The sequence below is a fragment of the Colobus angolensis genome, unplaced genomic scaffold (assembly GCF_000951035.1).
Source record: "Colobus angolensis palliatus isolate OR3802 unplaced genomic scaffold, Cang.pa_1.0 Scaffold5, whole genome shotgun sequence".
In the NCBI taxonomy this organism is placed as follows: domain Eukaryota; kingdom Metazoa; phylum Chordata; class Mammalia; order Primates; family Cercopithecidae; genus Colobus; species Colobus angolensis.
Genome location: NW_012118487.1, coordinates 19,606,939 through 19,632,057, shown reverse-complemented (window position 1 = coordinate 19,632,057; position 25,119 = coordinate 19,606,939). Strand labels below are relative to the sequence as shown.

Below are 25,119 nucleotides of genomic sequence, written 5' to 3'. Positions count from 1 at the left end.
TTCCAGTGTGATGCTTGCCAATGACCAGATTACCACAATCTGTGAACAATGTGTGACAGAAAAGAGGCAACAGGAAAAAAATTAAAGGACATGGATTTTGGCCATCATATTTACTGATCCAAATAGGCATTGTACAAAAAGTATATGAATTTTAACTAATCGCTTTTAACAAACGTTGCATGTCAGTTCCTCCCTCTTGCAAAATTACGTGTCTAAAAATTATTTTAAAAATAAAGTTATATGTTGCTGTTTGATTAAACAAGTGTATTTTATCAATATGTCATAGAATGCTAAGGATTTCTGAGGCTTTCCTAAAAGAGGTGTGTTGTCTTTAGATCGCTTTCACAGACCAATATATGCATATGTCTGCAAGAGACCACAGAAAGCGTCCTTCCAAATATTTACGCAAATTGTACAAAATTCCACATCTAGAGAGGCAGCCACAGGTCCTTAAAATATTCTTGGCAAATTAGAAAACCTGTATGCTAATGTCAGCCTGCTAAAGAATTAATATTGCGGCAGCAAATGGAATATCAAATATCATTTCAACAGCAAATGGAAATGCTTAGTGCCATGAGCCTTGCTTGAACATGTCTTCCTCTGCATTGTTTAGAAATGCTCATACTGTTTCATTCTAAATGAAGAAACAGAGTTTCCTTCAGATAATATTAATTCTTCAGGATGAAATAGGTAGTAAATGGCAAAGTTGGAACTAAGATTGTGCCTCCCTTCATCCTAAACACACTTCCTTTCCCTGCCACCTCTCAAAACACTGGAAATGCTGTATCCCTTTCGTGTACAAAAGGTGCGCTATTACTCCCAATAAGAATATCCTTACATTTATCTCTTTTCTTCCTTTCTCTAGGGAGTAGGCACTGATGAGAACTGCCTCATTGAAATACTAGCTTCAAGAACAAATGGAGAACTTTTCCAGATGCGAGAAGCCTACTGCTTGCGTAAGGAAATACACATATGTGAATGTATTTTACACGTATATGAACTTTATAACACGTTGAATATTCCAGTTTCTGTATTTTGAAGAATTATCTAAGACATTCTTACATTTAACATAGGATTCACTGAGGACTAATTAACTCATTAGGTAAAATTGATTATTAGTGCACTGAAAATGAAACAGTTCCCTAGACAATCAAGCTAAGCAAATTTTCCAGGAAAATAATTACAAATCTCTATAAGGTGAATGTTTTCATTAAGACAGGAAAGTGCCCCACACTTGAATTCAGGGGGTATTTAATCTCTTACCCAGGAAAGACCCAGCATATAGGAAAAATAAAGTACAATAATGGCTCAGTGAATTCTACAAATACATCTGCTTCGCTTTACATAAATTTCACATTCCTGTAATCTACCACAAAATCAGATTTTTATACATTTCAAAAGTAGAAAGTGTAACTCTTTTCACTTTCAAAAAGGTATAATGCCTTAAGTTCTGTTGCATTATGTACTATGTGACATTGTGTGTCAAGAAAATGTTGCGGACAGTCATCTCTATTGCATTCAAACAAAAACAAGACTTTTCTGAAGGGAATGAAGTCAGAACTTGCACTAAAATGTTAAAATGAGATGAAGCACTTAGAGAAAGTATTGGTCTGGGCAGCAGTCTATGGAAATAGAATGTATAATACTGTATTTTGAGAATCAGAGAATGTGAAATGACTCTCAATCCTGTTTTTCAATTTTGGAATAAAGATTTTTAAAAACAGTCCTATGCTTATGTTACCATTAGGTGACAGAATTCTTTGGCAGACAGTTTATTAACAAAGAAATGTCAACAGGTAGACTACATTTCCTGGACTTTGTACTCACAACTGGGAAATAACATTAACTTATTCAAAATACATTGATATATAGTTCTATAATAAATCATACCTTTAATGTGTTTCCTTATGCAGAATACAGCAATAACCTCCAAGAGGACATTTATTCAGAGACCTCGGGACACTTCAGAGATACTCTCATGAACTTGGTCCAGGTATGGCATTCCAAAATTTACACCACTTTGCACTCTCTAAGAAAATAGGTATATGTCATTGCAAAAAAAAAAAAGAACAGAAAACTCCAGTATATTACAGTTCAACAGTAAATTCTGTGTAGTAACATTTACTGAAGCCATGTTCAAAGTACTCAACTAGAAATTTAAGTTGTTAAAGACAAGTATGGATAATGCATCAGCTCTATTTTCAAAAAATTAAAAATATATTCTAAAGACATTATAAATATACATGTATGTATAACGTATGTATAATTAATTATATATTCCGAGAAAATTAAAAGATTAAAAATATTACAGTTAAAATTAATAATTCTATTTAGAAATAATGTCTTTCTTTCTTTTTTTTTTTGAGACAGTCTCACTCTGTCGCTGAGGCTGGAGTGCAGTAGCGTGATCTCAGCTTGCTGCAACCTCCCCCTCCTGAGTTCAAGTGATTCTCCTGCCTCAGCCTCCCATATAGCTGGGAGTCCAGGCATGTGCCACCACACCCAGCTAATTTTTGTATTTTTAGTAGAGATGGAGTTTCGCCGTGTTGGCAAGGCTGGTCTCGAACTCCTGACTTCAGGTGATCTGCCTGCCTTAGCCTCCCAAGGTGCTACGATTACAGGCATGAGCCACCATGCCCAGCCTTAGAAATAATTTCATTTTTAAAACTGCTACATGAGTTTAGGGCACACTAACATTTCTGAGCTCCTACAATGTGCCTAGTACTGTGTGAGGAGAGAAACAATTTTCTCATTTAATAACAAAACACTATAATACAAATATTCTCATAAGTACTTCAGAAAAGAATAATCAAAAAGTATAAAGTTCGAGCTCTATGATTGTCTAAAGAGCTAATAAGTAGAAATCCAGAATTTGATTGAATGATAGAGACTCTAAAAGCCAGCATATGATCTTCAATGCAGCCTATAAAAATTCTATGGTATTATACATTACCAAAAAGAAACACTACTTTAAGTTAAAAGTAGATTTTATCATTTATGTTTCTGTACTGACTAAACGATATATATTTCCATTTAATGACTATTTCTTGAAAATATTCCACATGTTAGCATTGTAATACAAACAATATTTGTAAAGACATAATTATCTCCTGTTTTATACATATTCTCCAATATACCTGCTATCCTATTTAACAAAGGCACTCAGGAATGCAAAGAGAGAGAGAGTCAGTGCTCAGCTCTTCATTTCTAAAAGAGAATCTCAAAGGCCACAGTTGAGGAAAATGTCTTAAAAGCTGGAATTTTTGTTTGGTTTTGCGTTTTGTATGTGTGTGTGTGTGTGTGTGTGTGTGTGCATGTGTGTGTGTTTGAAATGAAACAAGAGTTTCTAAACCCCTAAACTTTTCCTTTACACATCAAAGGCATAGTAGTTAGCAAAGAATTAGTAGACACCAAAGAATTTCACTAAAACCAAGAAGTCGATAGAATTTGGTACATGGGAACATGAAATTAGAAAAGAATACATGAAAGCCTTTTTAGTGGGAACAAAGCTGGAAGAGTAGGACCTAGGAGAGAGAAAGTTCTGTAATCCAGGTGGAGGCGACTAGAGTGAGAATCCTGCCTAAAGCCCTCAGGAACCCAGAGCCCCACACTCTTAGGCGAGGAGTTACAATCACCAGATGAAAATACAAGATAGATCATTGTCTATTCTTTCTTCCTTTTCTCTGAACCACTCCAGTGTCAATTGTCTCCATGAATTCTTGGATTTGTTTTTAATCTAAACTTTTCTGTGGCTACTGTTGATAAACTCTGAGAAGTCCTTCTCTATCCTTTATCCTGCTTGGCTTTATCTGAAGAGGTGCTTTGGAGAACAGACAGTCCTCAGTCCCTGAATTTTTATGGTCTGACTTATCTACTTCATGGTACCTTTCTACTTTATGATGGTGCAAAACTACTGCAATTTTCACATAATAATTGATATTCCATAAATTATGTGAGATATGTAACACACTTTATTGTAAAATAGGCTTTATGTTAGATGATTTTGCCCAACTGTAGGCTGCTGCAAGTGTTCTGAGCACATTTAAGGTAGGCTAGGCTAAGCTATGATGTTCAATAGGTTAGGTGTATTAAATGCATTTTTGACTTGGGATATTTTAATTTACAATGGATTTATGAGGATGTAACCCCATCATAAGTCAAGAAGCCTCCCTATATCCTTGAAGGTTGTACCACTTTCATAGCAGCTCAACTCTGGCAAATTTAGAGTCCTCACATTTTGCTTATAGCATACATTATCAACGTTTCTTTAATCTGGGTTTGTAATGTCTTTGAAAATGAGGCTCTCTTAAAAACTTAGAAGAGTTGGATCTACTTGCTTTTGGTTAGGTCCATTTACCACTTAACCACATGCAAAGTTCTTTCCTAGATATATTTCTGCAGTATGACTTTGCATCCCTGCTCCCTCATTTATGCCTTTTTTATTTTCACGACTCAAAAACATTTCCTTGAAGGATCTCTCAGAAAGTAAAACTGGCCAGGTATTACTAGAGGGCTGAGCCATAAAAGACCCTTACTTTTCAAAACCTCTTCAAGTCTCAGCTTACATTGCTTGGAATCAGTAAGTGGTTTCTCTTTCTAACTCTTCAAGGCACCAAATTTCTAAACTTTCTCTCTTCTCCCTTGTGTGTCTGCTTGCAAACTAGCCAGTTACTTACTGAGCTTATCTCTTTCTTGTAATAGATGACTAAAAGCATAAAGTAAATGCCATTTCTCAAGCTCACAGGAAGACCAGAACAGGTGCTACCGATCAGAGTGCATTTCCCTTCCAAGAAGTGATCCAGAGACTTGGTCTCTTTCCATCGTTACTACTGGCTTTTAAGTTTGTCATGTCTGTCTTCAACCCAGGGAGGCAGAAAGAGAATAGAGGTTTCTTCATGGAAGTGTCTATGAGCCTTGTTGTAATGCATACCTATTTCTGCTCAAGTATCATTGGCTAAACCCTCACTCAAGTAGGCCTACTTAGTATCAAAGGTAGTGAAGTTATTTGTCTTCAAGGAAGTTGAAACGAGTTTTACAATCTGTAGTTAGTGTATTTCTGCTTCTTTTTTTTTTTTTGAGACGCAATTTTGCTCTTGTCGCCCAGGCTGCAGTGCAATGGTGAGATCTCGGCTCACTGCAACCTCCGCCTCCCGGGTTCAAGTGATTCTCCTACCTCAGCCTCCCGAGTAGCTGGGATTACAGTCACATGCCACCAAGCCCAGCTAATTTTTTTATTTTTAGTAGAGACGCGATTTCACCATGTCGGCCAGGATGGTCTCAGTCTCTTGACCTCTTGATCCTCCTGCCTCAGCCTCCCAAAGTGCTGGGATTACAGGCGTGAGCCACCACGCCTTGCCAATCAGTGTATTTCAAAGCTGTGAAAGAAAATTGAACATTGCAACCAAGAAATACAAATGGGTAACAGAAGATGGAAAATACATAGTTGTCAATAAATAGAAAACTTTTGATGATGACTATATTAGGCCCAAATAGAATTTCTAAAAGGGAAGCATATATAAACAAAGGAAATAAAAACACAAAATGCACTGCATTCCTTCTTAAATATACTTCAAAAGGAAAATGTCTTTGTATTTGTATCCATGCTTTCTGTTTTTGAACATGTCTTTACTGTGCCACCATTTCTAATAATCTTGTTCCTACTTTTAATCTCGCTTTTAGAGTGATGTTTATTATATTATCAAAAAGGAAATAAAAAACTGTAAAGAGCAAAAATATGCAATTTTAATCTGAATACATCAGAGTAAAACATTTTATTATATAAAATGTATAGAAATATGTTACATATATATCATATTTCTATATAATTAATCCTACCATTAATAATTCATTTCTAGGAGACAAAAGGCCAACGATGAGGCTATATTTTAATTTTGTATTCCTTCTGTTTTGTTTTTGCCATTAAGTATGTTTTAAAATATGAAGCTAAACATTTATCTATATAACGTAGTTTTTCTTCTGCTAGAGTTTGCATGCATCTGTCCCCACACTTCATGTTGAAATGTGATCCCCAATGCTGAAGGTGAAGTCCAGCGAGAGGTGTTTGGGTCATGAGGATGGAGCCCTCATGAAGAGCGTGATGCTGATTCTCATTGTAATGAGCAAGTTCTCACCCTATCAGTTCCCAGGAGAGCTAGTTTTTAATGAGAACCTGGCATTTTCCTCCTCTTGCTCTTGCTTTCTATCCTCACCACGTGATCTCTGCACATGCCAGCTCCCCTTCACCTTCCATTATGAGTGGAAACAGCCTGAAACCCTTAGCATTAGCAGATGCTGCAGCCACGCTTCTTGTACAGCCTGCAGAGCTGTGACCCAAGTAAACTCATTTTCTTTATAAATTGCTCAGCCTCAGAAATTCCTTTCTAGCAACACAAATGGACTAAGACAGAAAATTGTTCCAACAGAGAACAAAAGCAAATTTCAAAAATGCTAGTATGGAATGAAGGTAACAATTCCCCATCAGACCTCTCAAAGAATTTATTCTCCAAAGCCTTCTTCCACTCTATGAGAACTGCTCTCCTCCAAGCCTTTTATACACATTTCTATTATAGTCTTACTATGTGATATTGAATCTGTTTGCATATCCATCTTTCCAGTTAGACTGAGTTCTCTGCGCATAAAATCTAGCTTTATTCCAATTTGTAACTTATAACTAAGCTCTGCACATGATACATGGTAAGCAATTCATATTTTTTGGAAATAAATGGCCAGAAGGATAAATAGTTGAGAAAATCTGAGTGAATAAAACTCAATGCTGGATAAAGTAAAAGAAGGTTTCATATATGATGTGTCTTTAACAGGATTCTGAAAAATTAGCATCACTTGCAAACATGAGGGGAGGAAGAAAGGGTGGTTCAGGATAAGTAGACAGGTGCTGCTGGAGAATCTGCTGGCTCAAAGGACTTTTGTTGAATAGGGCAAGTTTTTCTGATTAGAGAGCTGGTAGAGATGCTAGGCAGAAGAGTTCCTGTAACCAGGAAAGAGCCATGGGGACATTTTTGAGCAGAATGTGAGATGATCAGAAAGTTTTTAAAATTGCACATAATTTACCACTCATTTGTAGTGAGTACCTCACTTGTGACTTAAGAGAACTTGATTTGTTCAAGATAAAAACCAGTTTTCCTTCTTAGCATTTCTCTAATTTCTATAATCCCATTCTTCTCTTTGAGTTTGTACTGATCAAATCAATCAGACATACCCTGATTGATATATATATGTACATATCTGTATATTTATGTACTAATAATGCAGTATATATGTACATTTACTAATAATACTATATGTGTACATATATAGTATTATTAGCACAGTATACTGTATTATTACTATATGCTGAAGAATACAAGAAACTATGAGAAAATTCACCAGAAGGAAAGGAACATATATTTAGGCAGGAAAAGGCTATTAAGAAGAATTTTATTTTATTGCCTAGAATCTCTTAGTCACATTTTAGCAATGAGCGCTGCTACATTGAATTCTTGGTGTCTTAGCTCCTGTCACAGAATGAACAGAAACAAGGAAACATTCAAGTCAGGAAACAAGTGCAGAAAATTCCCCAATCAATCAGGAAAATAAACCCATACCATAGGCTGATTTTCCACAAAATTGCCAATTTTTAAATGTTTAAAGAAATTCCTAATTTCTGTTCTACAAGTATGTAAAAAAGATAACTTTATATTTCTGAAGTTAGTGTTATATCATTTCGTGCCAAAAAGCTAAAGTTAATGATTGTTTCTACCCTGTCTAGAACTAGTCTGAACACAGAAAATAGTTAAAGAAAATGGTTCTTAATGATAACTTGTTCCTCTAAAATATCAGTGACAGTGTGCAAGTTTAAATTAATACTTATTTTCCCTTTTTTTCTTATTATTTATTTTGCTATTTTCCTCATTTGGAGTGGATTAACATGTTGAAACCCAGGGGATGTAATTTCCTTTAATGTGTGCTCATTGTAATTAAAAATGTTTTAATATAATTTAAAACTTTGTAACATGTAAATTATATTTGAAATATAATTTCAATTAAATATTCAATTAAAGAATGAAAATATATATATATACACACACATATATATATATGTATATATGTGCCAGACTGGAATACAAACTTATAATTTAAACTAATAATGCCATTCATTGCTAAGCAATACAAATTCTAATCCTTTTTTATCCTTTGTGTGTGCATGTGTGTGTCTGTGTGTGTGCATACATGTATGCACTCAAGCCATTGTCAATTTTGCATTAGGAATAAAGCAATCTTCCACAAAAAACTGCTGAGGAAGCTAAGTATTACCTGTCCCACATTGAAGAAAGACTGGTCATTTGGGCTGACTGGAGTCTTTCAAATCATTCAGTTTCTATTCCCTCCCTCCCATAGGTGTTGATCCCAAGAACATTCCATCATTAACAGGCTGTAGGTTAATCTCCATTTAAAAGGCAGCTTCCCAGGAAACCCAACTAGCAATGTCCCCTCTGTGTAGAGATGAGGAGACTTAAGCTTAGAGAGGTTAAGTGGTGTGCCTGACATTATTACAGGTCTACTTAATGAAAGGGCTGACAGGAATTAGTTGGAAAATGTGGCATATTACCAAGTAAACTCATTGACCCTTCAATTAAAAATTTCAATTTTATATCAAATTTTAATTAATATCAAGAATTTGCTTTGTTGTGTTTGGTTTTGGTTTGGCTTAGTTAAATTTGGATTTCTGTGATTTGTCTGCAAAGTTCATAAAACTCCCATGTCACCACCCTCAGTAAATCATCCTATTCTAAGATTTTCATCTGCAGGTTTATCCATGTCAGTGGAGAAAAGATAATTTGGTTTTTCATAGTACAAACTGAAGCTTCTGGTAAAATGTAGGTATAAGCTCATTTTAATTTGTAACAGAAGTTGAAGTCATTTGTAGAAAAATACATTTGCAATAATAATTACTATTTTAAAATAATCTCACTTGACAAGATGCCAATTGAATATTTTCTAACTTTTGCATTTTATAAGATTAATTTTGATTAAAAATTTTTTTCAAAATAAAAGGTAATTTTACAATAATGTTGCTACAATAATATAAATTAAAGCAACAGTTTCCACTCAGAGATTCTTGGCACAGGTATTACACCTAACAGAGTGAAGCCAACAGTTCCATTATAAACCATTATAAATCCTAATATCAAACAAGTTTTTATTGCTTTAATATCTACCTGCAAATGTATTTCAATTCATTTAAGAAAAATGTGGCCGGGCACGCTGGCTCACGTCTGTAATCACAGCACTTTGGGAGGCCGAGGTGGGCGGATCACGAAGTCAGGAGTTCAAGACCAGCCTAGCCAATATGGTGAAACTCCGTTTCTACTAAAAATACAAAACTTAGCTGGGCCTGGTGGTATGCACCTGTATTTCCAGCTACTTGGGAGGCTGAGGCAGAAGAAATGCTTGAACCCAGGAGGTGGAGGTTGCAGTGAGCCGAAATCAGGCCACTGTACTCCAGCCTGGGTGACAGAGCAAGACTCTGTCAAAAAAAAAAAAAAAGTAAGCTGTTTAGTAGGAAGAAAATTATTTTCCTAAGGACTTCATTTAATTCCATTAGGACTACATCACAGCCAGATCCTGCTGTGTTCCCTCCCTCCCATAGGTGTTGATCCCAAGAACATTCCATCATTAGCAGGCTGTATGCTGATCTCCGTCTCAAAGTCAGCTTCCCAGGAAACTCAACCGGCAATATCCCTTCTGCTTAGAGATGAGGAGACTTAAGCTTAGAGAGGTTAAGTGGTGTGCCTGACATTACAGGTCTACTTAATGAAAGGGCTGACATGAAGTCAGGCCTAGATGCACTATGCCTATGCTGTTGAATTGTATTGCTCCTACCTCCAACCCCATTTGGTTCCACTCCAGTTCTACTTCTATTTGGTAAAATGTCAACGATCAAAACTCAAACCCTGTTAGCATTCTGCACCTCCTTAAAGGTTGAGCTATAAACCACCTAAAATAACTGACATCAAAGGATTAGGATCACAGTGTATTTTTATAAAGCAAACATTCTTGTATTTCAGGGGAAAACGCAAGTTCCAAAAATGAAACACAAGGGAAAATAAATCACAAGGGAAAAAATAACCAATGAATGGTGATTTTTTGGATATAATAGTGCAATCAATTTTATTCTCAATTATAGTTATTTTTTTTCCTAAAATTAAATAATATGCTTTATTAATGATAGGGTGTGTACATGAGTATGAGTATTTGTATATATAATATTTGTATAGATATACATATATTTTAAAATAACACAATATTTTATCACTGGTTTTTACCTAATTTGGATTATGAATGTAGAGGATGAACTATTATTTTTTAAATATAACATCAACTTGAATTTTTTGATTTTCTTTCTTATATATTTCATTAAAATTTTCAAAAAAACATAGCACCTATAAATTTCTATGAATTACATGTATGAATAGCTCAGATTTTTATTGCTTCCACACACAACTTTATTTCCTAGATTTATCTTAACAGAAAAAGCTAATCCTGTATATTGCAGACACGACAGAATCACCATTGTATTGCTTGTGTTTTAAGCTTAGAGTTTTAGGCTTTTGGTTCCTAATAGGCATAAAGCTCTTCTTCAAACCATGATTCAGGACCCAAGACTCTTTTCAGTTTGTGGTTCCACCAAAAGTGTTACTTCTTAAGTTCGATTTCCAGAATCGGAACATTAAATATATGTATGAGTATTTAACCTTGGAACAACTTTTAAGTATAGTAAAATTTTCCTTTCAACATAGAATACCAAAAAGTGTGGTGAATCAAGACTTACATTTTATAAGAAACCAAGGAAAATTAATAAAATTAATTAACTTTATTTAACATTAATATATACTTATAAAGTTTCACAGTACATTTTCCTTAAAATGTAAAATATACAAAAATACAATAATACACATTTCATACAGATTATTTAACTCATAATAGAAAACAGAGGTAACAAACTATTAAAAAACTTAATATAATCTCCTTTAATAATAGTCTCTTTGAAAATCAGAAGTTCCATGATAATTTATACTGTTAGTAAAATGTATGACTTCTCTTAGATTGTTAAATAGTTCAGAGATTTTCTATTGGCTTCTCATTTCTACATTAATGGCTCCTCAGTTTGAAACCACTGACTTAGGATTTCGATCAGTAAATTCAGAACACTGGAAAAGATGTAAAGTGAATAATGGGATTGTAAAAGTCCATCACTTCTCTTCATCATAGTCTGTGGTGTACACCATTTTAGAGGGAATCTATCTAGATATTTTACAAAAATAAATGGAGTTTCTTCCTGAAGGGAGGTGAAATTTGGAGCTGGTGAGTTCCTAGTGGATAACTGTGGGACACAGTGTAATCAGATCTCTCCCATCAGTTTTGTATCTTTGGATTTACCACTTAACCTTTTATGAGATTCAGGTTTTTACTCTGTAAATTAAAGGATATGAGCTCGTCCTTCTTTCAATTCCTTTCCAATACAAATATTCTCTAATTCTTTGGTTGTTATAATCAAGTCCTCTACCTCCCTATGCACCTTCACTTTTAGAATCGAAGGAAAGCTGACCCATAGTTTTCATATTTTTAATGTCACTAAAATTCAGACACACCCAGTTTTTTGAATTAATAGAGACTGGAGTAATTGGAGCATAGGAGCCTTAGGATTTTATGAAATGGCTAGTGTTAAAAATCATTGTCATATTTTCCAGAAGAGAAGATCTTTTACTTTATCTATAAAGTGTTTCCTGACAGGATGATTTCTAATAAGGAAACAACTGAGCTGGAACACATTCTTCTTGAAAACTAATGCCAATTATTAAACTGGCTCACAATGCTTCCTGCATGCTTTTATTACACAGATTTATGAAATATCTAATTATCTGTCAAATAATGAAAAATTAGTCACTTAGAGATTAATTAATCAATATGTACAAATCACACTGGAAATGATAAATATTTTCAGGAAGAGAGAGAATGGAAACTACCCAATTGGATACTTACTCCTTACCTTGGCTTTCAGGATTCTCCTTTGACAGTTTCTTGAACTCGTACAATGAGGCCTCTGGGAGTGTTATTGCCGACAGCTTTCAATAATCATCTGTAATCAATTTATCGCCTCCAAATATTTTCACCCACATCTTATTTCTTTTCATTTCTTCCCTTCCCATGTTTATCATGCCCTTAAACTAAATTCTATACTCATTTATGCCATTTTCTGGTATTTACATCAATTAAACATACCACGTGGCCATCTCAGGCCCTTTACATGACAAAGCCAGCTTGACTCTGTTGTCAAAGCCAAATCACAATCTTACTTATTCACGTTGTTTAAATCCACCAGTGTGCTTAAAGTGCTCTTGGCAATTAGCTGCATAGGAAAATAAACAGAGAAGCACCATTTCAGGTTAAATGTCCAAAACAATGATCTTTCCAAACAATATTTCAGATATGTAAAGTTGCAGAAAATTCTTAAATATTTCTCACAAACTTTGCAAGGGCGGAGCTTACTTAGCTATAAAGGCTGAAGATCACTAAGAAAATATCAATAATCCAGAAAATCTTCCCACATCCACTGATGCATCTTTGAAGTCTGCTATCTGAAGTTATTTCTTTACTTTTCCAACTAACATATCTTGAATGCCTACCATGTGCCAATCATGATTTTAGATAATTGGGAATTATTGGTGAACAGAAGAGACAAAGATCCCAGCCCTTAAGATGTTTACATCCTAGCAAGAGAATATGGACAATTAAACGTAAATTTAAAAAATAGGTGGATTATATAAAATATTAGAAGGTTGATGAAAGATAATGGCAGAACAGAGTAACAGGGAGAGGGTATTGTAGGGCTGAGCATAATGGGTGGGTTGCCATATTTTTTTTCTTTTTTTTGAGACAGAGTTTTGCTCTTGTCACCCAGGCTGGAGTGCAATGGCACAATCTTGGCTTACTGCAACCTCCGCCTCCTGGGTTCAAGCAATTCTCCTGCCTCAGCCTCCCAAGTAGCTGGGATTACAGGTGCCTGCCACCACACCTGGCTAATTTTTGTATTTTTAGTAGAGATGGGGCTTCACCATGTTGGCCAGGCTGGTCTTGAACTCCTGACCTGAAGATGTCCACCCGCCTCAGCCTCCCAAAGTGTTGGGATTATAGGTGTGAGCCCCTGTGCCCCTCCTGCCATATTATATAGGTTGGTCAGAGTAGGCCTCATTGAGAAGATGAGATTTGAGAAAAAATATGGATAAAAGAATGAGTTAACAAATAAATCAATGTGATAGGATGTTCCAAGTAAAGAGTATAGCTAGAGAAAAATGTAAGGTAAAAAAAACTAATGGGTATGAGGGATAGCAAGAAGGCCAGTTGGTGGCCTCTGAGCAAGCAAAGGAAACGTACTATAATAGTAAGTGAATTCAGAGAAGTAGCATGTGGTAAGATTATGTCAAATCCTGAAGCCATTTTAAGGACTTTGGCTTTTCCTTTGAGTGAAATGGATATGAGGTAAGTCATTGCTGGGTCTTTAGTGAAGGAGTGTGGTCTTATGCTTTAAAATATTCACAATAGCTGCTACACTGAGAAAAGACTACAGGGAGACAAAGGTAGAAACAGAAGCCTGTAGGGAGGCTGCTTCAACAGTAAAGCTACCTGTAATATTAAGTTGGACCCAAAGGAGAGCATTGGCAGTGGTGGTAAGTTCCCAGTCTCTGGATGTATTTTAGATAGCAGCAGGAGACAGACAAATCTTTAGGCAGATAGGGGCAGTGAAACCCAACCTTCACACCAAACACAGTTTAAACGTGAAAACCCATCTACAAGTCTCAGATAAATCGACAGACCGGATTGGGAACCACTCTTCCCATGTGAGGTGCTTTCCTCTGGTTGATCCCCACCCTTCACCTATTTTACATATTCCTACCCTTCCCTAATTGGTTTTTGACACTGTTGTGCCCATCTTTGAGTGGTGCCTTTTTTTAACCTTTTTTACATACTAACTAACCAATCAGCACATATGCCCCCATTCTGAGCCCATAAAAACCCTGGACTCAGCCAGACCAGGGTACTGTCCACCTTTGGGTGGTGGGGGAGGAACTACCTGACTTTGGGTAAGGGGGCTGCCCAGCTTGGGTCTCCTTTTCTGCTGAGAGCTGTTTCTTCACTCAACAAGACTCTTCGCCTTGTTCACCCACTGGCTGTCAGTGTAACCTCATTCTCCTTGGATGCGGGGCAAGAACTTGGGACCTGCCAAACAGCGAGTAGGAATAGAGCTGCAGCTGTGTAGCACTCCCTTTCCACTCACCAAGCAAGGGGAGAAGCAGCTGCTTGGCTCCACATGCCCCCTTAAGTCAGGCTGCGGATGGTGGAACTAAAATAGCTAACACACCCCCATTTACCAGGCATCTCTAAGTTTTCAGGCACCACCATGTCCCCTTTATCTGGACACTGGAGTCACTTGTGACATGCCTGGTCCAGCCACAAGCCCCACATGGAGCCCGCACCTGTGCCAGTGATTGGAGCAGCCAGCTGGAGCCCATGCTTACTCACTCACACACCCCCTCACTCTGTGGGCTGAGTGAGCAGTCACAGTGGCCATGGGATCCAGGCCAGGTTGCATATCAAACACAGCCCAACAGGCCGAATGGGCAGGGTACCTCCTGCCACAAGCCCAGGGCGAGCAAGGCCCAGGCAGGAGCATTGCCAGCCACGGAGGCCTCCAACTGGCAAAATGCACAGAAAAAAATGCTGTGTCATCTTGAAGGCAGTGTCTATATTATTTCCTGAGGAATTGGATGTAGGCTATGAAAAGGCCAAAGAAAACGGAATCAAATGTGACTCTCAGTTTCTTAGTCTGAGCAACAGAAAGGATGAAGTGCAGTGTGGAAGACTGGGAATATAGAAAGAGTTTGAGGTGGAGGGAGTCAAGGCATTGGATTGTCAACATGCTAAACCTGATATGTATTTTAGAAAATCAAGTGGAGATGCTGACTTAGCAATTGGAATGTACATATCTGAAGTTCAGATGACAGATCTTTGCTAGAGATGTAAATAAATAAATGGGTAAGATAAATGGGTATCATTACAATATAGATGAAATTTAAAGCCACTTGAGTAGATAGCATTATCAAGAGAAGAAATGTAAATACAGACAAAAAGATGATCGAAGACTGACTACCTGGACCTTCCAAAATTAAGAGATTGAAAAGAAGAGAAACCAGTTCACCAGACTGAGGAGTAACCAATAAAATAAAATAGACTGCAGGATCCTGGAAGCCAAGTGATGAAAGTATATCAAGAAGAAGAGAGTGGCAATTATACCAAACCCTACTGATAGATTAAATAAGATGAAGACTAAGAATTACCACAAATGTATGTCATTAAATAAATAGCATATAGTCACAGAAGATATAGCATATTGTTTTCAATCATTTGTTACTTGGTATAAATTAAAATCACAAGAGAGAATTTGAAAGGGAGCCAGAGCATATTGTGTAGAAATAATAAGTTATTTAGGCTAAGGGAAGAGTATGGTAACCAGACCTCAGAGTCAGAAATGACACTGAAATTTAATAAACATTCTTCTCTAACAATCAGACCTTGGGCAATTCACTTAATATCTCTAATTTTTGTCACCAAAATATGAGGTGGAACTTTTAGGGTACCTGCACCTCCACATTTCCGTGATTTGAAAATAACACCCAGAGTCCTACCACTCAATAACATTATTCACTCCATTAATTTAATACACAGATTTCAAATTAAGAATTGCATATGTGCAACCTTAGTCTCTTGGTATTTTAAGCAAAGGAAATTGAAGAAGAAGAAATGTAACTGACAAACTCATGCCTATTTCCCATCAGTTGTTTACCTTTAGGGGACATACAACTTTAGAGTTATGATCAAACATTAAATGTTCCAGGGCTACAAATTTACTCACAAATGGTAGCTTTCTTATTTCTTTGTGAATAAATTGCACTTTCTCATACACCTCTAGCTTTTTGTTATCAAGAAAAAAAGCCCTAATATTTAATCTAAAGTGGCAAATTTAATCTCTGTAATACTTCGAATAGCGAATGTGGGTGCATGTTCAATCTCATTCTTACTTTTATTGGGTTAAGTATTTGACTCTCAGATTTTGGCCATCCTCCTCCTTTCTCTCTAAGAAGGCAATTGGTAGAGAGATGTGTGTGTGTGGTTAATGAAATATCTTGGGAACAGGAAGGTCACTGTGTCCTTAGATCAAGATATTGCCCACATTTTTGCTGGTCTTGACTATGGAATAGCAATTCTTGGCAATTCTGGACAAGAACATATGAGGTGTCAATGACCAGCATATGAGCATTTATCAGTGTTAGCTGCCAAGATAAGCCACTGATTTAATTTATGATCTTTTCTCTGTCTCACTTTGGTCAAAGCCAAATTGACCAGTTTGGTCAGAGTAACCTTTCAGGATGACTTAGCTTCACCTTTACCCTCACGGGAGCTGAAGACTACCCTAAAGGTCTAGCTGTGTCTCCCACACAGTTCAAGTCATTGTGGTCTATCCTGTAGCCCTTGACTGCTGGAACACTGTCCCTGCCATGGTCATAAACAACTCAATCTGGCAAGCTTCCCCACAGGTTCTCAGCTAGATTGCAAGTTCCTCCATATGTAAGAAATTTGGGATCCCATTCATACTACTTAGGGATTGAGGTTAATTCAAGGAAGTTGTGTTCAAGACCTCCCTGTGCCCAATCTTGCTGTCTCACTGGGTTCACTACACTGTGGCTATTTCCAGTGTCCTAAAAGATGATAGAGCTAGGCACAGTGGCTTATGCCTATCGCCCCAACATTTTGAGAGGCTGACACAGAAGAATCACTTGAGGCCAGGAGTTCAAGACCAGTCCGCTTTGTCAATATGGCGAGATCCCCTTTCTGAGAAAAAAAATTAGCTAATCATGGTGGTACATGCCTGTGGTCCAAGCTACTTGAGAGGCTGAGGCAGGAGGATTGCTTGAGTCCAGGAGGTCGAGATTACAGTGAACTATGATCATGCCACTGCATTCTAACCTGTTCTAAAAAGAAAAAAAAAAATGGTAGAAGCAGAAACCACTGTACTTTCAGTGTTCTGTTAACATAATTGGAGCGAAGAGAAAGCCTCCCCTCTATATCTGGACCCAAAAGAAACAGTGCATTAGACTGATAACATGCCTCCCTACCTCTTTCTCCCCACTGGCCCTCATAACCCTCAGGAATTAATGTTCCCTGCATTGGTTAGTGCCCCTTCCCTACTGTTTGAAATGATCAGTTGGACCATGTCTGTTCTCTAAATGATAATGGAGTGAGAGTTAAACAGATTTACAAAATATTCTAACTGCGCAAAGTCTGAATTTCATTACTATTTTGTTGTGCAAGTCAGAGATGGACTTTCTCTGCATTTTTGCTCTAACAATGTTAACACTCATTTCTAACACCCACTGCCATGGTCAGGCAATGGATATTCAGTATGATAAGGGAGAAGATACTGCACAGAGACTTGGAAAACTGAAAAATGTCTCAATGTCTTTCAAACATTACTAATGCTGCAAAGAAAAAGTAAAATAAAATAATGCACATTTTAAGACAACACCTTATATACTACCTTCTAAAGTATTCAGGAAATCAGGAAATGAACACTTACTGCAGATAATAGTAGAAGTTCCTTAGGAACAATCAGAATGTTTAGTAGTTCAAGGATTTTGGTCCCACTAATCCTATATGAGTTGCTGACTAAGAACATTTACATGGAAAACCTGTGCTTACTTTACAGGGGACCAGAGAGGAAGGATATGCAGACCCAGCTATGGCTGCTCAGGATGCAATGGTAACTAGAGCCAGTTCTCAGACTGACTGCAAAGAACCTTGGTTAAAATGGGCTGGAGTGGTTCTGATGGTACTTCTCTGCTGGCTAATGTTCCAGGTCCTATGGGAAGCCTGTCAGCAGAAGACAGGGGAGCACAAAACCATGCTGCAAATGATCCTGTGCAACAAGAGCTACCAGCAGCTGTGGCTGGGTAATTATTAACTGGGGTTCTTTCCAGCTACTCGACCTATTATATAACAAAAAGAAGGTGGTTTACTAGAAACAAAAATGATATATTACAGGGAAATAGAGGAAAGTCAGTTACCTCAAAGGTACTTATTTTGAATTTTGTTTATAAGATGTGCCTTATTTAATGACATTACTGAGGGATAAGTATTTCCTTAATATTTTTTCCAGTAACTTTCAAATACTGAGCATTTTAAAAATTGTCTCTGTATTTGATGGAGTACTTATTCAAATATATTAGCTATTTCTTATTAGGTATATTATATGCTGTCTTGCAAAAATGTATAGTAAATATAGTTTAACCAGTCAATACTGCATCAAGATCATTATTATTGATGTCATGATTTCTGCAATATTGATAGAACCTTACTGGTTTTAGAGAGTACACTCATGTTAGTTTGCCCTTTGTTTATTCCCTAAACTACAGTATCTTTCTCTTTTATTAAAAACAAATTTTGTTTTTTCTATATAAAATGCACAAATGGCTGAAAATTTTCAACAGATGGCCTACCCTACCCCAATCCCACATCTGGACTTTACAAGTCAATAAGAGACATTACCTGCCTTAATGATAATCATATAATAATATGAAAAGACATCTTCTTGCTTCTAATTTTTAGTAAGAATGGATGAGAACTAAAGTTGCCTGGGATAGTCAGATAACTAAGTTCTTGAAATAAGGAATCTTAATTTGACACAATTCTAAATTAGTAAACCCCAGTCTACAACCATAAAGTTGATTTCATCTTTCTCAGAATGTTCTTTATAGATACTTTGACTGCTATTTTAATCATCACAGAGAGGACTTTTACACTTAATTCTCATATTTAAGCTCTAGTAGGAAGTTTGTTGTTGACATAAGCCTAGTATATATGTCCTAAATAACTGGTCCATAAATAATGGCTTGGTGTGTGTTTCCTCTCAATTTAAATCACCAGTGAGTTAGTGAGTCTCACTGGAGGTGGCATTTGTTCCCCAGGAGAAGAGAATAATAACAGGTCTTTGAAGTTCAAGATTTATGATGACTCTACTAAGAGTATCTGTATTTGTTTCAATGGTATTTATAGTAAACAGAATTGGTAGCAGTAGTACTTTTAATTATTTTATGGAAAATATGGATTTTTAGTATGTGTAACAATCTAACCTTTATATTATACATTTATAATATTTTCAAAATCTCCTTTGAATTACATCAATTTGTTGAAGTTTTTCAGGAATTTCAAAATATTTCTGGGCAAGACATGGTAGATGCCATTAATGAATGTTATGATGGATACTTTCAGGAGCTGTTGGTTGCAATTGGTAAGTAATAAATTATTTGAAATACAGCAGACATTTTATTTCTCAATAAATGCTGAATGGCTCTGAATGAACTAAAGACGCATGAGTAAGCTCTTGATCAAGTCATTTTATCCCTTGAATTTTATTATTTAAAAGGACGTAAACTCCATAGGGGAAGAGTACATCAGTTACTAATAAAATGCACTGAACTGGCAACCTGATGACTTTAATGAACTGATACCCCTCCCTAACAGCTAGTTCAACTTTCATACCAGAGAACACATCATTCTCAGGTATTTTCTCTTCGGAATTGGCTTCTCACACTGTTCAATCCATTTTATCTTTACTGACTTCCATTCCCTTGCTCAAGAGCAGAGAAATACTTAACAGTGTGCTTTCTTCTCTTTAGGAGGTAAAGGATTTTTTAGTGACCATTACTAACAAATTTTGGTTTAGGAGTAAATCCTACCATAAAAGAGATTTACTAAGTAGTGATTTTCCTAAGGCTATTGTGATAGTGGCACACCTCTTTCTCCTTCCTAAGAAATAATATCCCTCCATAGAGGACAAAACAGGGCTAGTTATCCAGAAAAACTGCAATAGAACTACCTGTGCAATAGAACTATCTTTGTCTTGTACTGTGCTGTGAGTTGACAGCACACATTTCAGGGACGACCAAAGGGGGTCATTGTGAAATATCTCCATCGAAGGCACAATCAAGTAATCACTTAGATACTAGTTGAATAAATGAATATTGTGATTTTCCATCCTTGAATGGCAGAGGCATACATGAGTGTGACAGCTGAGAGATAAAGGAACTTTTGTAGCTTATCCAGTAAAGAAGTCTCAAGCTAGGGTTCCATGAAAACAGTTTGATGAAGCCCCTAAAATAGTATGCAAGAAATGACTATTAATAACTGTGTATTTTTTCTGAGAATGTCACATTTATTCCAGAAAATTCTCTACAAAATTTAATAACCACATACCACATCAAAATCCTTCATTTTATAAACAATGCCTAAGGAAATTAACTGACTGCCTCAAAGCCTATCAGCTGATTAGTAACAAAGTTATGACTAAAACTCATAATATCCAAATCTCAAGATAGCTTTCTTTCCACTATAGACCCCTGCCACAAAGCAGTGCACATAAGAGAGGAAGTGGTGGACATTATTAATGGCAGAAAACATTTCAACTGATTTATTCACTCAGTAGACATTTATTGAGCACCTACTGTTCTAGACACTGACTTAGGCACTGCAGATAGAACAATGAAACAACAAAAACAGCAAAAGTCACTGCCTTCAAGGAGGTAATAAAGACTAGTGACTCAAGAGTGATTATGACGTTTCATGTATTAAAAATGAAAGAAAAGATGAGGGTATAATCTCACAACCTAAAATAATTACTTAAACTACTAGGGAAACACTGTTATGATGATTTCATTCTGGCTAGAAATTATAGCCTCTCATACATTACCCATTCATGTATTAATTTGTTAACCTATTCAAATAAGCATTACCGAAAGTTTATGATCATCAACTGACTTCCAGCAAGGATAACTGTTGACCAGGCTCTAGGCTGTTCTAATTGCCTTAGCAGTTTTTATTAGATGACTTCTAAAACTGGTCTAGAGCAGGTGTGGTCCATACAGTTTCTCCTTCAGAGGCTTCAGGTCTACTCACAAATCTATAAGTTACTAAAAATAGTATTCAAATAGATGAACAAATTACATGGGAGCTATATCATATTGAATCCTACAATGATGATAATAATAATCTATAATAGTGGTAATAACCTGGGTTTCCTTGAAGCTCTTTTGATTTAATTTTTAGATACAGATGATAAAGTTTTCTTCGTTAGGCTACATGAAGGAACTAACAAGAGTTCCAACAGATAGAAATAGACCAAGTGAAAATCTGCATGACTCATTATAATGTTGTTGCTTTATATTTTTTTCCTGTGGCTTATAATGTTAGCATTATTGTAAGTGTTGACATTATAATACAATGTAAGAATTGTAACAGGAAAACTGCTATTGTTTCTCAAATTCTGACGAAAATGTATGTTTTCACTCTCAATGTTTCTTCTCTCTGATTTCTCCTAGTTCTCTGTGTTCGAGACAAACCAGCCTATTTTGCTTATAGATTATATAGTGCAATTCATGTAAGTAAGACTCATATATTTTTAATTGTGTCTGTCAAAGGATTAATTTTACTTCCATCATTTAAATGTTCATTACCATTTTTGAACTTGTATGTACAAAGAAAATACATCCAAGTGAAAAAAAAATGGTTTAGACACCAAAAATAAGACATATCCGATAAAAATAATACTCTGCTTTCTGTATCAAATTTAGGGAACCATATTTGGGGTATATATCCCCATGTTCTTTTTTTTTTTTTTTTTTTTTTTTGAGACGGAGTCTCGCTCTGTCGCCCAGGCTGGAGTGCAGTGGCCGGATCTCAGCTCACTGCAAGCTCCGTCTCCCGGGTTCACGCCATTCTCCTGCCTCAGCCTCCCGAGTAGCTGGGACTACAGGCGCCCGCCATCTCGCCCGGCTAGTTTTTTGTATTTTAGTAGAGACGGGGTTTCACTGTGTTAGCCAGGATGGTCTCGATCTCCTGACCTTGTGATCCGCCCGTCTCGGCCTCCCAAAGTGCTGGGATTACAGGCTTGAGCCACCGCGCCCGGCCTCCCCATGTTCTTTAGAGGTTATTTAACATCTGCAGAAACTGGTAAATTCAAATGTCTTTGTATATTTCCAAAGATCCCCACATCGGACTTATGCAAGTACAAAACATATGGCAGTAAGCAGAAAATGTCAAAATATTACAAACTCTCAGCAAGAAATTGCCACGTTCCTGAAGTTTCAATACACGAAATTATATCAATGGATATTTTTAAACACTGTGTTATTTTCAAAAAGTATTTAAAGTGACAACTAGAAAACCATAAAGTCTAAATCTATTTTTGTAATTAAATGGGAATGTATTTCATACTTCAGTGCGTTATTCAGTCACACATACTTTGGGGCATTATTATTATTATTATTCATTCATTTGTTTGTTTGTTTGTTTGTTTGTTTGTTTGTTTTGAGATGGAGTCTGGCTCTGTCTCTCAGGCTGGAGTGCAGTGGCGCGATCTCGGCTCACTGCAACCTCTGCCTCCCGGGTTCACGCCATTCTCCTGCCTCAGCCTGCCGAGTACCTGAGACTTCAGGCGCCCGTCACCACGCCCGGCGAATTTTGTTTTGCATTTTTAGTAAAGACTGGGTTTCACCGTGTTAGCTAGGATGGTCTGATCTCCTGACCTCGTGATCCGCCCGCCTCGGCCTCCCAAAGTGCTGGGATTACAGGCGTCAGCCACCGCGCCCGGCCTAGAGCATTCGTTTTTTAAAAAACACTTAAGTGCATCACATAATGCACAACTTATCCATATGTACATGAAACATAGTTAGAAAAAGAAAGTTTCGGCGGCGCGCGGCGGCTCACGCCTGTAATCTCAGCACTTTGGGAGGCTGAGGCGGGCGGATCACGAGGTCAGGAGATCGAGACCATCCTGGCTAACACAGTGAAACCCTGTCTCTACTAAAAATACAAAAAATTCGCCGGGCAGTCGTTGCAAGCGCCTGTAGTCCCAGCTACTCTGGAGGCGGAGGCAGAAGAATGGCGTGAACCCGGAAGGCGGAGCTTGCAGTGAGCCGAGATAGCGCCACTGCCCTCCACCCTGGGCGTTAGAGGGAGACTGTGTCTCAAAAAAAAAAAAGAAAAAGAAAAAGAGAAAAAGAAAAAGAAAGCCTCATACAGATAATTATACACGTCATAGCCTTGAAAACTCAAAGAAAATGATTAAAAATACATCCAATAATACAGTAATTTTAATAACCAGTTTTATCCTCAAAGTAAATTTAACAGATATACTTCTTAAAAGTAGCCAGCATGCTGGGAAAATATGTTAATAATCAGAAATATGTTATTATATATCTTCTGCAATGTATTGCTCATTTATGCAAAGGAAGAACCTGGGTAACCCCAGAACACAAAAGGAAAATCAATGCTCACAGTCTTGCTTCTCTTTTATTCTATTTTCTGGGAGAAACAGTTGATTTGGTTAAACATTTGTTTGAAATAGTGTATTGGGAAATGCTATAGGATGATTTCAATCGTTTCTTTCTCAAAGAACCAACCACTACAACAACAGTATGAAGCTTCTCTTGTGAATGACTATGGGAAAATAATCACAATTACCTTGATTCCAATTATGCACAAATTCAAGGCTACTTATTCTAATAATACATGAAAACTGTATTTTTGCTGTGTGTGTGTTATAAGGCAAAAGGAAGATACGTGTATTCACAAGTGGTTTGTAGGTACAGAGAAGGAGTGTATATTCAAGCAATGTAATTTTTGATACATGAAGATCTCAAATGTCAAATATTTGTTAAAAAGCTGCTTTAATCACTCCTGAACCAAAGATATATTCTGTGTTCTTCTCCAGTGCACTCTAAAGTGAACGATCTACATTTTAAATTTGAATACTTGGTTAAATCATTCATTTTAACTGCCTCAAATTATGAAAAGTTTATTAGTAATATACATCCAAAACATTCAGGCTTCAAAAATTAGATTCTGTTTTCTGGCCACTAGATGTCACGATTACTCTGTTTGGAAAGACAATTTGAAACTGATTTGTTAGGGTGTAGTATTTGGGGGGGCTAGCATTCAGACATTGATTTTGTATTTTTCTGCATTTGAATTTAAATCAGCAAATATTTGAAGCACCTAGAATTCTAATTTTTATAATTTCTCAATAATGACCAGAAAATAAAATTAAAATGTTATTGCTCTCTTAAACAAATCAATGTCCATCTGACAGAGCTCAGAATGTCTTCCCCTCCAAGGAAGAATTCTTACCGAGAAGGACCACAGGATCAGATTTGTAGTTTATAATGCAGTGTGAGCGGGACAGTGTGAAGTCTGACAAGACTAAAAAGGGGGAGCAACTATTGCAGAATCAGGGTGAAATGATAAGGGTCAGAGTCAAGGTGGTGGCACTGGAATAGAGAGCACAAGGCATTCAGAAAATAGAAGAGAATAACTCAATGTCAGCATGCAGTAAGGGAAAGCGAGAAGTGACAGATATGACTCAGGATCTGAGCCACAGCCGGTGATGCCAGTGTTGGAAGAACTCAGGAAGAAGAGAAAATGACTACGGAAAAGGGGTGTATCCACTTGGGACAGACTGACTTTTAAGACGCTGTCTTCTCATTTCCCCCACTTTTCTGTATCTTTTAGGACTTTGGTTTCCATAATAAAACTGTAATCAGGATTATCATTGCCAGAAGTGAAATAGATCTGTTGACCATAAGGAAACGATACAAAGAGCGATATGGAAAATCCCTATTTCATGATATCAGAGTAAGTCTCCGACACATGATTTATTTGGACCCACATTTCCTCCTTTTTGAAACTGAGATAAAAGCTCTCGTTCAAATAACTTCATGGCAGAGTCTAAAAAGGTAACTATTCAGTCAGGGATAACCTACTTTTTTCCCCTACACAGTCTTTAGAACATCAACAGGTGCTAACTTAGAAAACCCTTTACCTCGGCCGGGCGCGGTGGCTCACGCCTGTAATCCCAGCACTTTGGGAGGCCGAGGCGGACGGATCATGAGGTCAGGAGATCGAGACCATCCTGGCTAACACAGTGAAACCCCGTCTCTACTAAAAATACAAAAA

The 25,119-nt window shown here is 36.9% G+C and overlaps 1 protein-coding gene across 1 annotated transcript in view; it reads left to right on the top strand.

Annotated features, from left to right (window-relative positions):
* Positions 1-25,119, top strand: part of ANXA10 (annexin A10) — a 102,962-nt gene that overhangs the window by 75,047 nt on the left and 2,796 nt on the right. Inside the window, exons 5-11 of the mRNA XM_011959646.1 lie at positions 866-956; positions 1,914-1,993; positions 17,819-17,872; positions 17,969-18,062; positions 19,304-19,399; positions 21,486-21,544; positions 24,676-24,798. Coding sequence (XP_011815036.1) covers positions 866-956; positions 1,914-1,993; positions 17,819-17,872; positions 17,969-18,062; positions 19,304-19,399; positions 21,486-21,544; positions 24,676-24,798 — 597 coding nt within the window. The remainder of the gene's footprint in view (positions 1-865; positions 957-1,913; positions 1,994-17,818; positions 17,873-17,968; positions 18,063-19,303; positions 19,400-21,485; positions 21,545-24,675; positions 24,799-25,119) is intronic.